Consider the following 14,226-nt stretch of genomic DNA (forward strand, 5'->3'; position numbering starts at 1 on the left):
AACAGGAAGTTCCAACTGTGTTCATAAAATAAATACAAATATATCTATATATTTTTGGTGTGAAATTGGTCCGCAGGCCTACAAAAGGGGAGCCAGTTGGCCATTCCTGACATAGACTGACCAGGTAAATCCAGGTGAGACATGGACTGTGTGCCATTGAGGGTGAATGGGCAAGACAAAATATTTAAGTATCTTTGAGCGGGGTATGGTAGTAGGTGTCAGGCGCACCGGTTTGACTGTGTCAAGAACTGTAACGCTGCTTGCTGGGTTTTTCACACTCAACTGTTTACTATGTGTATCACGACTGGTCCACCACCCAAAGGACATCCATTCAACTTGACGCAGCTGTGGGAAGCATTGGAGGTAACATGGGCCAGCATCCCTGTGGAACACTTTCGACACCTTGTAGAGTCCATGCCCTGATGAATTGAGGCAGTTCTGAGGGCAAAAGGGAATGGAACTCAATATTAGGAAGGTGTCCCTAATGTTTTGTCCACTTAGTGTAGTTCCCCCACACTCAGCAGTCAGAAACCTGGGGTCTGGACTTAGCCTGGTTCTACATGATCATTCTGACAGCATTGGTCACACTCCCCATCAGAGAGAGGGTCAGGCCCAGGGTTCTCCTATAAGTCTGGAGTCAGTAGTCGGGTGGCCATGTTGGACTGGTCAGACACATCCAGATCCCGGACTTCATTTGCAACGTTAACAATGTTTTGATCACTGAATTACACCGGAATATTGTTCAAATCTGATTTTCCTGTTTCAGCATCATTTCCCCCCTCATTTTTTTATCTATGGCATTTGCAATGAAGGTGAATATTATTTGAATTGGAGCATACTTGATTGATATGTAGCTGTACAATAATGGAGTAAACGCTTGCTTACTTGCTTATGGCGGCACAATGTGCAGGATGATGTCATGCCATAGCTCGCCGTTATTCATGACAGCTGGAAGGTCCCCTGCTCTGAGACCAGTGTCTCTGCATATGTTGTCCACGCAGGTTTAATGTGGTCTTCCTGCGCCCATGAGAGGATACCCACAGTATGAGACTGCTGGTGGCTAGCTCGAGATGCCTGGAACAGTGACCAGCAAATCTCAGCCTCCTTAAAACATTGACACACAATGTAATAATCATTTGTGAATCACATTAAACAAAAGGGACTGCAGAGCAGGAACTCTGACATTCATCAGTGATGACCAACAGTTTGGCCATTTTATTTTACACAAAACAATCTCCCCTCCAAGCCATAAGCAACTAATTAACAATATTTACATAGATAAAAATCCAATACCAAACCCCAATAACCACTGAGCTTCCCAAATCAATCGAACTGGAACCTTGAACACTGAAAGCTGGACCTGCTTATGAATGTGAAAGACTATATAAACTAACTTTAAATCACAACTTCCGTTTCTTTACACATCTTCATATTATGTCCTTATCTGAACTGTATTAAACTATTTACACTTTTGTAAATGCACATGGTTTGTATAAGAATAGTTCAGATCTTGATTCCTATAGTACAATGCATTTCTACTTCCGTCAACACAGTTTGACTTGTGCCTCCATAAGGATAGCACCAATAACACAAACAGCCCCCTAAAGAAGACCCCAATCATGTTGAATTATTCTGTTAGAAGTGTGTATCCTGTTCAACAAGAATGATGTGACGTTTAAGTGGTAAATCACATTGATAAATGTGAGGAGGGTTGAACAACAACAACTTAACCTGCCGTGGGTTTGCATTTGTGGTGCGTTGTGAGGCTAATGATTCAAATGATCTTTTAACACTTCAAAGAATACAATAGTATTGCTTAAAATGTGTGTGTGTCTGTCTGCTTTAGGCTTTTGTGCTATATGCTGCATTCTACATTATGCTTTCCTAAATAGCCTGTATGTGTGGTTAGCTGCCCACTGTAATACACTGCATATTGTCAAATGTACAAATGTTCGCTGCAGAGATGAAATGACCATAGAAGAAGAATACATGCAGTTCAGAACATAAACCAATATTTCACACCATCCCGTAGGCTCATGGTTTGACTTAACAACAGTATTATACGTACATGGGCATTGGAAAACGGTGTAAATATGTAGAAATAAGTCAATAATACAATGAAAACACAGGCAATAAATATTCACCTTGTGTATCCTGTCTCAGTATCCTTGCTCAGGTCAAATACAGCAGCCTATGGGTAGTACAGTCAGAAGGGAGGCAGCTAAAATCACACAAGCACTCGGATGGACACAGACACACATACAGCGAGTGGATGCATAGATGGAATTGGAGATCCAGAGGTAAACCCAGTCAAGAGCAAAAGACATGACCGATATCAAGATAACAGTTGAAGAGGCTGGAACTCAAGGTTAAAATCCAATTGATATTCACATCTCAAATCTCCCCGGCAGTCAACAGAAAGTCATGTTATAGTAATATCTCTGTTGTTATACTTTTACAGGTCTAGGCTTCGTTTAACTATACACTTCTCCAGATAAAGTCAGAGGCAAAGGGTTTGAATAAGGCAGGTTTAAAAAAACAAAAAAACTTTTACGGATCAAGACGAATAACATCGTCAACAAAAAGCCATCAACAGTATGGGTGAAAACAACACAAATCCGTCCAAGTCAGTCCATAAAACAGACAGTGACATGGGCAAGTACTTTGTTTGTTCCTTTGAAACCCCATGTCTTTGTACAGTGAAGTCAATTGGTGATGTGAAATGTTAAAGGGATATTTTGGGATTTTGGCAATGAGGCCCTAACCCTTTATTTACTTGAAGGTAGTTTTACGAGCCACACCTATAGACTTCCAGTCATTGCGCTAACGCTAGTTGGCAACAGATCGTGACACTACCTCTAACTTCCTTCATACTGGACACAGAGACATAAAAATGTTATCCACAAGTTCACCTGACTCTAGGGATGCCACAACCCATTGCCACAACCCTGAAGTATCACTTTAATAACAAAACAGAAATGAATCAGCTGGGCTTCAACTGTAACATATGAAACTCCCACCAACAAAAAAGTGTGACCTCAAATATATAAATATCAAGTACCACTTGTCCCTTCTCTTTGAAAATGAAACAAAAAGATCTGAACTGTTGCCATAACATGAAAACCTATTTACATGTATGTACACATATTGAAGTAAAAGAGTCATGTATATATACTGTATATCCTTCCCTGATCAGTTAAGGCCAAAGTGCTATGGGTGCGCAGCTACTCCAAACTTTGTATAGGCTGCATTTGCATTTAAATGTTCCTCGTTTTTTTTCTCCAAAACAAAATTACAAAAAGCAAAATGACATCAAGCTCACGAGGCTCTTAAACTAGTGCTACGTTCTGTCTCAAACATGTAAAACTAAGTAACTCTTGCATCTAGAAGAAAACTATCAAGCCTTTTTTTACACCAGTTCATCTTTCTTCATTAGAAAAGCAAGTGTTGTACAGCATATACATAGTGCCAGCAGACATATGAGGACTTCCCAGAGCTTTCTGGGACATCCTGTGGGTTTCCTGTAATGCCCTCTACCACTGAAAGAGGATCATGGGTAGTCTGTGTGAGTCGAGGAGAGTTGTCCATTGTCCAAAGCTGATGGAGAGGATAACAGGGGTATACCAGAGTCTGGGGGTGAGCTCCAGGGATAAGGCCAATCAGAGCATGCCGAAGCCCTCACTGCCCTCACTGATGGCGAGCTTCAGCATCTTGTGCAGCTCCTCATAGGAGTCATAGGTAGGGAGGCACAGCTGGTTAAAACTAGAGAGAAAATAATCCAGAGTCAATTTACAGTTGTGTATGTGTTTATTATATAAAGATGTATAGTGTGTCTGTGCATTATTCAAGTAAAGAACTGAAACCAACTACATAGTACATACATGTATGTGAGCCAAGTACAAATGTGAGTGTAAGTGTACATTTACTGTAAATGTCCGTCTGTGTGTGTGTGTCTGCCCGTCCACTCACCAGGTGTGTGCGGTGGGCAGGGTGCTGTGTGTGGGCGCAGCGATGATCTGGAAGGAGGGGCAGAGGGTGCTGAAGCCCCCGGGGGGCAGCTGGGAGGAGCCGGTGGTGAACTGCAGCAGGCGAGCCAACTCCTCCTGGGTGAAGCTGGACACCACGGCCCAGAACCACTTCATCACCTAGGACAACACCAGAACACAGTCAGCATGGTGCTCAACACGAGCACATTTAACACATCTCCATCAATGCTGTAGCAAAGCGGTATCTTTCACCGTGTACTATGGGTCAGACCTGGTGACGTCACCCACCTTCTCTCTGAAGTGCCAAGACCCTCCTACGACCACAGCATGGGCCTTGAAGTCCTGGACATCGATATCCCCCGTACCACACAACAACAGCTAGGGACAAACAGACATTTAGACATCACAGGGCCATAAGAGTGACATTTAGAATGTATGACAAGGGATGTACGCTTGGAATGTATGACAGTGAATGTGATTTTATGCAGCATACCTCCAGCTCATTCTCATCAAATATGGCCAAAAGGTTCTCTGGAACAAGTTCATTCAAACCTGCAATTCACAAAACAGTTTGTTGCCTATCCCCTTACAGAGACTCCAGATTAGACACACAGGTGAATGTGAAGAGGCCATACAATATCTACGTTTGTATCCTTACCTTTGAGAAAGTGCTCCACCTCGTCTCGCACCTGACTGGCGAGCCTGTACTGGGCCAGCAGGTTCAGATAATGCATCTTGTTCTCATTGTTCACAGCAATCTGAGCTCCTCCAGATATCAACTCCACCACCTGCAGTGACAGAGTAACAGAGCACAGGACGTGACTGACAACACATACCGAACCTGACACACTACCTCTACTTTTACACACTCCACTTCTATTTAGGAGTCCTAAGCAGTCTACCAAGGAAATCATATGGGTTTCTTCTGTTTAGTTATTGCTTTCTTTTTTCCCTGTGAGATGACTTGGTGGATAAGGGAAGTCATGTCAAATAGAATGATTTCCTCGTCACCTTCTCCAGCTGTCCCGACTTGCTGTACTTCTCCTCGGCAAACACCAGGTCCATGTCACTGACATCATTGTTTAGGATGACACAGACTTTCATTTTGTAGAACTCCTGATCATCCGTCTCAAAGTACTGCCGTGGAAAATGAAATAAAAACACAGGAAAATGGAATTGAAATAGAATGACGTGTTTACCTCGGCGAAACAATAAGGATGACTTATCCACTTAGAGCGGCAGGTTCAGATCTTAATATGTTCTAGAAACACCACAACATACAACTGGTACGCTATGAAATAAACAGATCTCCTTTCATGGCCTTGTGAACAATGCAACACTTACAATTTGATTACAATTAGGGCTGGGCGATATGGCCAAAATCTCATATCCCGATATAGATAATTTTCTGTAAATTCAATTTATAAATAGTTTATATAAAATGACCACATGTAAAGGCCTATTTCTTATTACATTTTGAATTATACTCAACAAATAAAAAGGTACTTACTCATATTTGATTATTTATTTTATTTAGAACCTGTGCAAATTTTCAATTAAGCATGAAACAAAATATAAAATATGAATGTATAAAATCTAAAAAAGGTCAATAGAAAACACTTAAACTATAGTTGCAAACAAAATAAATATAGGCCTAAAATATATATATATTTTGGGGGGCTTGCCTGTTTTGCATGTTATTTTGTCATTAATACGTGTCACATACCAGTTTGGTACCTTGGGTCGAGTGTCAGCACCAACACACGAAACCCCCGTTTCTCGACCATGTAAATTGGGGCCATGTCTTTGCAGATGTAAGTTGTAATGGCAGCTGTTACCTCCTTCCATCTTCGTGATTCATCGCCATATAGTGTGTCGTGGGCAAAAGCCTCTTGCAACGAGTCGGGGGTTTGTTTGGAGCACTCGACTGTACTTTTTTGGGTCTCATCCGTAGACTCTCTCTGTACTGTTTCACATGATTCTTGCGTAGGTGGTAAAAGAGGTTAGTGGTGTTTGAGCCTGCAGTATATTTTGCAGAGGACGGTTTTCTGGTCCGTGTCAGACTTTTCATACCCAAACCACGTCCATGTGACCGAAGTAGCCCCTCTTTTAGGTACGAGCCCCGTGTCTCCGTGCTCTGTGTCACGTTCACTCTCCTCCATGTTTGTTTGTGTTGCAAATTTATTTTCTCACGGCACATGTGGAAGAACACAAAGCTTCGTCCAATTGGTGAAAAATATTGCCGTAAAGAGTGTGATTTGCGACAACAAAATAAACAATAGAGCACAATATGAAACGATAGACGCTTTTCTATCGTCACACGATATATATCGTCATATCGCCCAGCCCTAATACTAGCCGAAGCATAGAGGTAAACATTGGGAGTGAGGTCTAACTCCATTTCCTCTGAGCGGCTGTGGGACTGGGGTGGAGGGCGTACCTTGTAGTTCATCCTGAGTCCGATGATCTGGGCTAGGAAGGAGCGGGTGAAGCGAGCACGGACCATCTGCTTGTAGGCCCCGCCCAGGGCTGACTCGTACAGGCACTTCCCCACCACGCGGCCGGCAAACTCATACATCTTCAGACGCAGGTGGGCCGGCCGCTCTGCGTTGGGGTGGACCTGGGAAGACAGGCAGACACATTACCTCACTATCATATTGGCAAAGTCAGTGAATATTGACCCTAGCCGTATAGTGTTAGTTGTGCTGGTGAGGTCTTACCAGTCCCTGGTTGTCGTCACTGAAGCGAGTGAACAGCTGATTGGTGGTGTCAAACAGGGTCTTACAGACGAGCTCAAACCACTCCCTTCGAGGCCCTCCCCAGTCCAGAGCTAGGGGCCAACACAACACACATACTTAGTGATTCAACAGCCCTTACCACAAACAACACCAGCTGACTGGCCTGTCATCTGCTGATCTTACCTTCCTCATCCTGGAACACCACCTCAAAGTTCTTACTCCAGTCCGACACGGAAAAGTTCCGGGTGGATTTCAGAGACTGGGGAGAGAGAGATTTTAAAACATTGTAATTTTCAATTTCCAATCATTGTCTTCATACGAGTCTGCTGTAGCAGTTCTTAATCTCACTGCAGCTCGGAGAGTAGTTGCGCGGTGGATTCACTCACCGAGTCCAGGATGCAGTGGCGTGTGATCTTCAGGCAGGTCTTGGTGCGAGGTCTCTTGGAGTGGATGTGTCTGAGCTCCCTCTGGAAGAAGCTCACCTTGTCCTGGAACGTCTCCGAGCCTCCTGACAACAGCATAAAAAACATACAGATCTTAACCATGTACTCCCCATGGACACTGAATTGGAAGAGGAAGGAAACTAGGGCTGACCCCATTTAGTCGAATGGTCGATTGTTTGGTTGATAGGCTGTTGGTTGACCAAGATTTATTTAGTTGAGCAGTAGCAAAAAATAAATACAAACGTTAATGGTGTAGACACCTGTCTGAGCGGACTAATCCATTATGGAGGCTGTAATGATGGCATAGTCCATCACTATAAAACATGTGCTTTTGAAATTGTATATGGTTATATTATGTAAGAACAATGGTGCAACACTAATAACAATGATATTATTTATAACAAATGCACTTTCTGCCATGTTGGATAGCGGTCGCAGTTCTGAAACATCAGTGCGCTGTTGAATTGGCACCTTTTCCTAGACCAGCAAAGATAACCAGCATATTGGTGTTGAGAACAATGCGGTTGAGGCAGCAGCGGAGTTACGAGACGAGAAAACAGCCCTTTCCTTAATTGCCTAAGAAAAGTGAGGAGAGGGGAAACCAACTAAATTAGGTCTATAATCAATAGCCTAACTGTTAAATGTGCCTGGCTATTTAAATCATCCATATGTATGTACAGAAATAAGACAGATCCTGCTTCTGTTGCCAGTTTGAGTGTTTGTTTAATAGCCTGCTGATTCTGTGAGCACCAAGCCTCATGCAACCACAACATGTTGGATAAACAATTTCACAAATTCGTCTGTTTTTAATCTTTGCTATGCTGTAATAAAGGTAATGGACTTTTTTTCCCATTAGAACAGCCTCTCTGGTATTATTTATAGTTTTATTTTTAATTTTTTTGTAAATACACATGACATTCCGCTTAGTTTGCCAAAAGGCACCTAAAGGACTCTCAGACCATGACAAACAAGATTAAACTCCTTGGCCTGAATGCCAAGCGTCACATCTGGAGGAAACCTGGCACCATCCCTGCGGTGAAGCATGGTGGTGGCAGCATCATGCTGTGGAGATGTTTGTCAGTGGCAAGGACTGGGAGACTAGTCAGGATCGAGGGAAAGATGAACTGAGCAAAGTACAAAGAGATCTTTGATGAAAACCTGCTCCAGAGAGCTCAGGACCTCAGACTGGGGTGAAGGTTCACCTTCCAATAGGACAACGATCCTAAGCACACAGCCAAGACAATGCAGAAGTGGTTTCGGGACATGTCTCTGAATGTCCTTGAGTAACCCAGCCAAAGCTCGGATTTGAAACCGATCAAACATCTCTGGAGACCTGAAAATAGCTGTGCAGCAACGCTCCCCATCCAACCTGACAGAGTTTGAGAGGATCTGCTGAGAAGAATTAGAGAAACTCCCCAAATACAGGTGTACCAAGCTTGTAGCGTCATAACCAAGAAGACACAAGGCTGTAATCGCTGCCGAAGGTGCTTCAACAAAGGGTCTGAATACTTATGTAAATGTAATATTTATATTTTTTAAAGTCTTTTTTATTTCTAAAAACCTGTTTTTGATTTGTCATTATGGGGTATTGTGTGTAGATTGATTTAATACATTTTAGAATAAGGCTGTAATGTAACAAAATGTGGAAAGAGTCAAGGGGTCTAAATATTTTCCGAATGTACTGTACTATAAGTCAGGCCCTATTGGTCACGTTCATGCGATGCATACATGTGTCATGTAAAGAGAGCAAGGGTTGAGGGAATAGAGAATGTAAATGGCTCTAATTATGTTGCAGCTTTAACAACATGGACAGCGGCATTAACACTGTTGATATTCTGTGGTGGGGAGGAGAGAGAGAACGGGTACTAGTCACAGTGTCATTTTCTTAAACACAATCAAATCAAGTGCGGTACTCCCTCTAGTCATTAGGGTGTCTTAATTATTTAATCAAACAGTGAGCTTAAAGCATCGGACAAGCTCATTGAATATAGTTTATTTGATTAAAATACATAGCATCTGTCTATATATGAAAAATGCAAGTTTTAAAATGTTGACCAATCAATTGGTCGAAAGAACAGACGACTCTCGGTCGACCAAGAGTTTTTGGGGGTCGGGGATAGTCCTAAAGGAAACCAACCGATATTCTTGTGCAGGAAACGGATGAAGGTGGCAGCCATGATGTTTCTGTCTTTACAGCTCAGCTCCACTGGCGGCTGGATCCCATCATCCACCACTAGAGTCAGGTACTTGTGAACGGGGTCAGGGCCGTAGTATGTGAACTGGGAGGGACAGAAGAGGAGGGTGAACACACCAGCTCATTAAATCTACTGATAAAAGGTCAGAAAGCATTATGTGGACATCGTACAGTTTTTCAGAGCAGTTCTGCTTGTCCTACCTTTGTCCCTGGACACACTCGAAAGGTAAAAAGGCGCCATGGAATAATTTTCAGGTAAAACTCCTTCACGGACAGTTGCTGTGTAGCAGAAAAGTACATTTTCCAGTCAATGACAAGTCTGCAACACACCCAACTGAAGAGCATGTACTATTTCTATAAAAATAGCTTTCCCTTTCTATCCCCTCTTCACCCACCTTTGGGGATATGTAGCAGTAGACCTTTTTAGGTTTCTTGACCTTCTCTGGCTGGTCTTCTACAGGGGAGTCATGCTCGTCCTCCTCGTCCCCCATGGAGGGTCGACTCTGAGGGGCCATCAGAGCCGAGGCTGGGAGCTGCCACGAGGAGTTACTGTAGTTACTGTAGTTCCCTGTGCCGTAGAGGTACGCCTCAAAGTAGATGCTGATCCCTGGAGTTGACACGTTCTTCTCCACACAGTTCTTCTCATTCTCTGTGGGGGAGGTGGAAGAGTAGCAGTTGAAACACAGGAGCGATGTAAGAGATTTTACTACACAAAGAACAAAAGTCTTCATATACACTGTACATGATCTAATGTTGAGTATGATAGGCTGACTTGCTGAAATACTTCCTTCGCCTCGGCCTGTGTAATCGTACCCTAAAATAGGACCCTTACTAACCACTGAGAACGATGATGTCAAACTCCCCGTTGCTGATGGGCAGGTCGTTATAGGAGATGCGTGCCCGGAAACAGCCCTTCTTCCTCAGGGTGATCTTCAGCAGTACCTGGCACAGCTGCTTGTTGGACGTCACTGTCTTACTGTAGTACTCCTCCAGGCTGTCGTCATCCACTGTGCCCAACTGATAGGAGGCAGATACAAAATGGATTCCCATTTTCCACTTTCACAGTCTAAATTCCGGAAACAATTGACTTCAGGCTGTTATATGAGGATTGTTATATTGGGCCTCAAGTGTCTTACCGAGTGGACGTGGACACCGTAGTTGACCTCGTCTATGAGTGAGGTGGAGTTACTGGTGGGGTTGCCATACTCGTCCCGGGGCTCAATCTGCAGGGTATGCTGCTGGCCATATACTAAGACCAGCGTGGAGAAGTGGTAGGCTATCTTCGTTTTAGATGGAACCACTGTCCCTGAAATGAACACAGAAAATAAGGGAAACAGATGAGCATTGAAGGAACGTTTCAAATTAAAGTATGTAGTGTTTACCAGTACAATACATGCAATGGCACTGAGACAACAAAGAAAAACAACTCTCTTTCATTTACACAAAGGTTCAAGTTGCTTCCATGTTAAGGGAGCATTTCAACACGTATCAAGCCTGATTGGTCAAAGCTGTAGAGCATGATGACAAATGAAATCATTCCAAACATTGTAATAAACAACCAGATGAAAATACAATGTTCCGAAAAATATTGATTTTGTCTTAAATAAACTTGATGTCATGATCAGCATCACATCATGCTATATTTAGTAAACAAAGCCAAACTACAAACCAGATTGTGATGAAGAATACTATTAACAGCCTTATTATCGTGCTATGAGGACAAGCAATGGAAAGAACATTGGAAGTAACATTGGCATTATAATAAGGGGTATCAACATTTCTGGTCTGGGTGGCCATTCATTCATTCCTACTAGGCAACTTCAAAGTGATGTTCTTTATGAGCAAAAGCACATGATTATCAATATCAATTACTTAAACGTCATCATGTCATCCATGCTTTGCATTAAATCTTACAAATATAGCACAGTCCTGTCCTGAAATGGGTTACTTACACAGCCCAACCTTACCTGGCTGGAATATCTTGTAGTAGGGGCTATAGGCCACGTTGAGTCCTCCCAGTTTGACGGCCACCTCATAGCGCCCGGCCTTTCGGACAGTGAAGGTCACTTTGACCACGTTGGACTCTGGCTCCTGCAGAACCTCCTGGGTGACGGGGATGTCTAGGGCCAGCTCTATGTGGGTGATGTTGACCCTTAACCCCACGGGCCGGTGGGCAGGGAAGGGCTGGCCGTTCTTATAGAAGAGCTGGGGTAGAGAGTCAGAGAAAACCATGAGAAACCATGGCAGGAAGTCTTGCACTACAACTTGTGCCAGAACACCATCCTGCCAACAGTCTATTCATTGTGTGCTTTATGATCCCAATAGAAACCCAACAAACAAGCCAAATAACAGAATCACTGATTTCAATCTGCAGAAACAAAAAAATCCTTCCTCCACACTCTTTAATACTTGATGTAGGTTGTTGTTCTTTAATCATACAGTTTCAAATATAAACTAAACTCTTAAAGTCCAGAAATTACTGAAGCAGACTTCAGATTTCAAGCCATTCGGTAGGTAAGGATCTTACCTGAACACGGAAGCTCATAGTTTGGCCCACTTCCTGTGGGTCCTTCCAATCCCATGACACATTGCAGGAGCGCGGGTCCAGGTAGTTCCCCCGTACATAGTCGTAAATGCTGCGGTCGCCCCTCCTCCCAGGGTCATCATTCTGCAGGAAGCTAACCACCCGCGCAGCGAGCTCACATAGGAACTTGATGGTAAAGACAAACGCTATGATGGAAACAGTAATTCCACCTGACAGGGGGAGACATTGTGTCAGAGAGCTAAATGTGATTAAATGCACAGCACACATTAGTAGAGAGACCATTTGCAATGCAATATTACTTCAAAGAATGCCCTCCAGGTCTATTTGATTTAATGAGCTGCAGATAAGCAGTAATTGTATGGGTAAAGCCTGAAAGTCTTGGGACACAAACAGTATCACAAGTTCAAATATGTACTAGTATTTCAACAAGTTCAAAGTTCTTCCTGATAATTCTAAACTACAAGTTAGTTTAGACTCCAGGCCTGGCTGACATGTGCCAATCCCCTACTTCAAACAGCTACGGTCAGTAGAACTCACTCACCAATCACGTAAAACATGAGGTCCCTTATCAGAAAGCACAGTGCCACAGTACAGCCAAATATAAGAGCTCCCGCTGAAAGAGAAACAAAGAGACGGCATACTTCACTTGACTTTCCCAGCACAGAAGGAGCTTTCAACAGACATTTCATATAAAGCTGGCGTTCTCTAGTGTACACCATTCATTCTGAAAGGGCATACTTACAGATCAACTTGGAGGATTGACTTGTATTTCACTTTTGTTTTCTGATTCATCTGTAGATAATAAACCTTTAAATGTAGCACACGCCCAGGTTGGACTCTGCATCCAGGACATTCATCAGGAAACCTATTAGGTCCATGTTGTCCTACCCAAGTACTACAGTATATGGACTAGGGCTGACCCCATTTAGTCCACTGGACGATTGTTTGGCCGATAGGCTGTTGGTCGACAGAGATTTTTTTTAGTCGAGCAGTGGCTTAAGAATATATGACACGAGACACCTGTCTGATACACGCCTGTCTGATACACGCCTGTCTGATAAACGCCTGTCTGATACACGCCTGTCTGATACACGCCTGTCTGAGTGGACTAATCCATTGCAGAGGCTGCGTGGATGGCAAACCAATATCACCAGTATTACTAATTACAATGTTAGTTTGCTTATGGTCATTTCTGTTAATGCATTCAATATAGTACTATTACAGTCTAACCATCATTGTAGGAGTGGACACGTTGTTTGCAGAGCGCACAACCTATGCTACACTTGTGAGGAAAAAAAGTTGTGGTTTATTTAATTATATTTACGAGTTGTCCTGTCAATCTGGAGTACGCACCTTATTTCGCATAGAAGTAGGCCTAGGCTACCTGGCCTGGGTGCAAATGTAGGCCTACAAATGTTCCCGTTTGGGGATTTGATACCATTTTGAATTGTCTTAACTCACCACCACTGTGGAGCTTCTCAAAGTAGTTTTGTCTTCGCCTTAAACTGCAAGTAAATTAAGTCTGTTTTTACATCCACTGAGAATGACAAAAGTTGTGAGTCTGTCTAAGCTCACCAGTGTGGGAAACTCGAGGTTTGCTAGCATGAGCTTCAGACCAGACCAAGTTAATGGTTGATACAATGTTTCAAGTTCATTACAGAAAGGCCATGCATAGCAAATATGATTAATAGGATATTTATTTTTAAAATCAGGATATTTTCTACCTGCAGTCTGCAATGTTTTTAAATTTGTTTTTTGTCTTTATTTAGGCTATTTTTAAATATTGTCAATGGCAATAGAAGTTACTTTTAGATTTGTATCAGGAACAGGTTTTCTTCTGGGTTAGGCTATATTGATCTCTGGCTCCCTCTTTAATAATTTGTGCATCTTCATTTTCAATCGCAGTGCTTAAAGCATCAGACAAGCTCAGTAGCTTACATATAGTTGATTTTATTCAAATATAGGGTGTGTCTATATATATTTTGTACTTTTTATCTCCTCAATTTCGTGTGGGGCGGCAGGTAGCCTAGTGGTTAGAGCGTTGGACTAGTAACCGAAAGGTTGCAAGATTGAATCCCCGAGCTGACAAGGTAAAAATCTGTTGTTCTGCCCCTGAACAAGGCCACTGGTCCTAGGCCGTCATTGAAAATAAGAATTTGTTCTTTTAACTGACTCGCCTAGTTGAATAAAGGTAAAAAATAAAATATCCAATTGGTAGTTACAATCTTGTCCCATCGCTGCAACTCCCGTACAGACTCAGGAGAGGCGAAGGTCGAGAGCCATACGTCCTCTGAAACACAACCTTGCCAAGCTGCACTGC

The 14,226-nt window shown here is 42.8% G+C and overlaps 1 protein-coding gene across 3 annotated transcripts in view; it reads right to left on the reverse strand.

The window, feature by feature from the left end:
- Nucleotides 1-1,176: 1,176 nt before the first annotated feature.
- Nucleotides 1,177-14,226, reverse strand: part of LOC110505533 (apoptosis-resistant E3 ubiquitin protein ligase 1) — a 34,973-nt gene continuing 21,923 nt past the window's right edge. Inside the window, exons 1-19 of one of the 3 annotated variants that reach the window (XM_021584813.2) lie at nt 12,649-13,857; nt 12,448-12,519; nt 11,889-12,115; nt 11,329-11,566; nt 10,498-10,667; nt 10,198-10,378; nt 9,757-10,010; nt 9,563-9,640; nt 9,305-9,446; nt 7,111-7,232; nt 6,908-6,983; nt 6,707-6,816; nt 6,427-6,606; nt 4,998-5,123; nt 4,645-4,774; nt 4,480-4,538; nt 4,275-4,364; nt 3,970-4,145; nt 3,660-3,762 (exon numbers count right to left, since the gene is read on the reverse strand). In XM_021584813.2, the coding sequence (XP_021440488.2) occupies nt 3,660-3,762; nt 3,970-4,145; nt 4,275-4,364; nt 4,480-4,538; nt 4,645-4,774; nt 4,998-5,123; nt 6,427-6,606; nt 6,707-6,816; nt 6,908-6,983; nt 7,111-7,232; nt 9,305-9,446; nt 9,563-9,640; nt 9,757-10,010; nt 10,198-10,378; nt 10,498-10,667; nt 11,329-11,566; nt 11,889-12,115; nt 12,448-12,463 (2,478 nt within the window). In that variant the 5' untranslated portion in view covers nt 12,464-12,519; nt 12,649-13,857. Of the gene's footprint in view, nt 3,763-3,969; nt 4,146-4,274; nt 4,365-4,479; nt 4,539-4,644; nt 4,775-4,997; nt 5,124-6,426; nt 6,607-6,706; nt 6,817-6,907; nt 6,984-7,110; nt 7,233-9,304; nt 9,447-9,562; nt 9,641-9,756; nt 10,011-10,197; nt 10,379-10,497; nt 10,668-11,328; nt 11,567-11,888; nt 12,116-12,447; nt 12,520-12,648; nt 13,858-14,226 lie in introns of those variants that run through there. The other 2 variants (XM_021584812.2, XM_036963069.1) reach the window with 2 other exon arrangements.

This window comes from Oncorhynchus mykiss, chromosome 25, assembly GCF_013265735.2.
Source record: "Oncorhynchus mykiss isolate Arlee chromosome 25, USDA_OmykA_1.1, whole genome shotgun sequence".
NCBI lineage: Eukaryota > Metazoa > Chordata > Actinopteri > Salmoniformes > Salmonidae > Oncorhynchus > Oncorhynchus mykiss.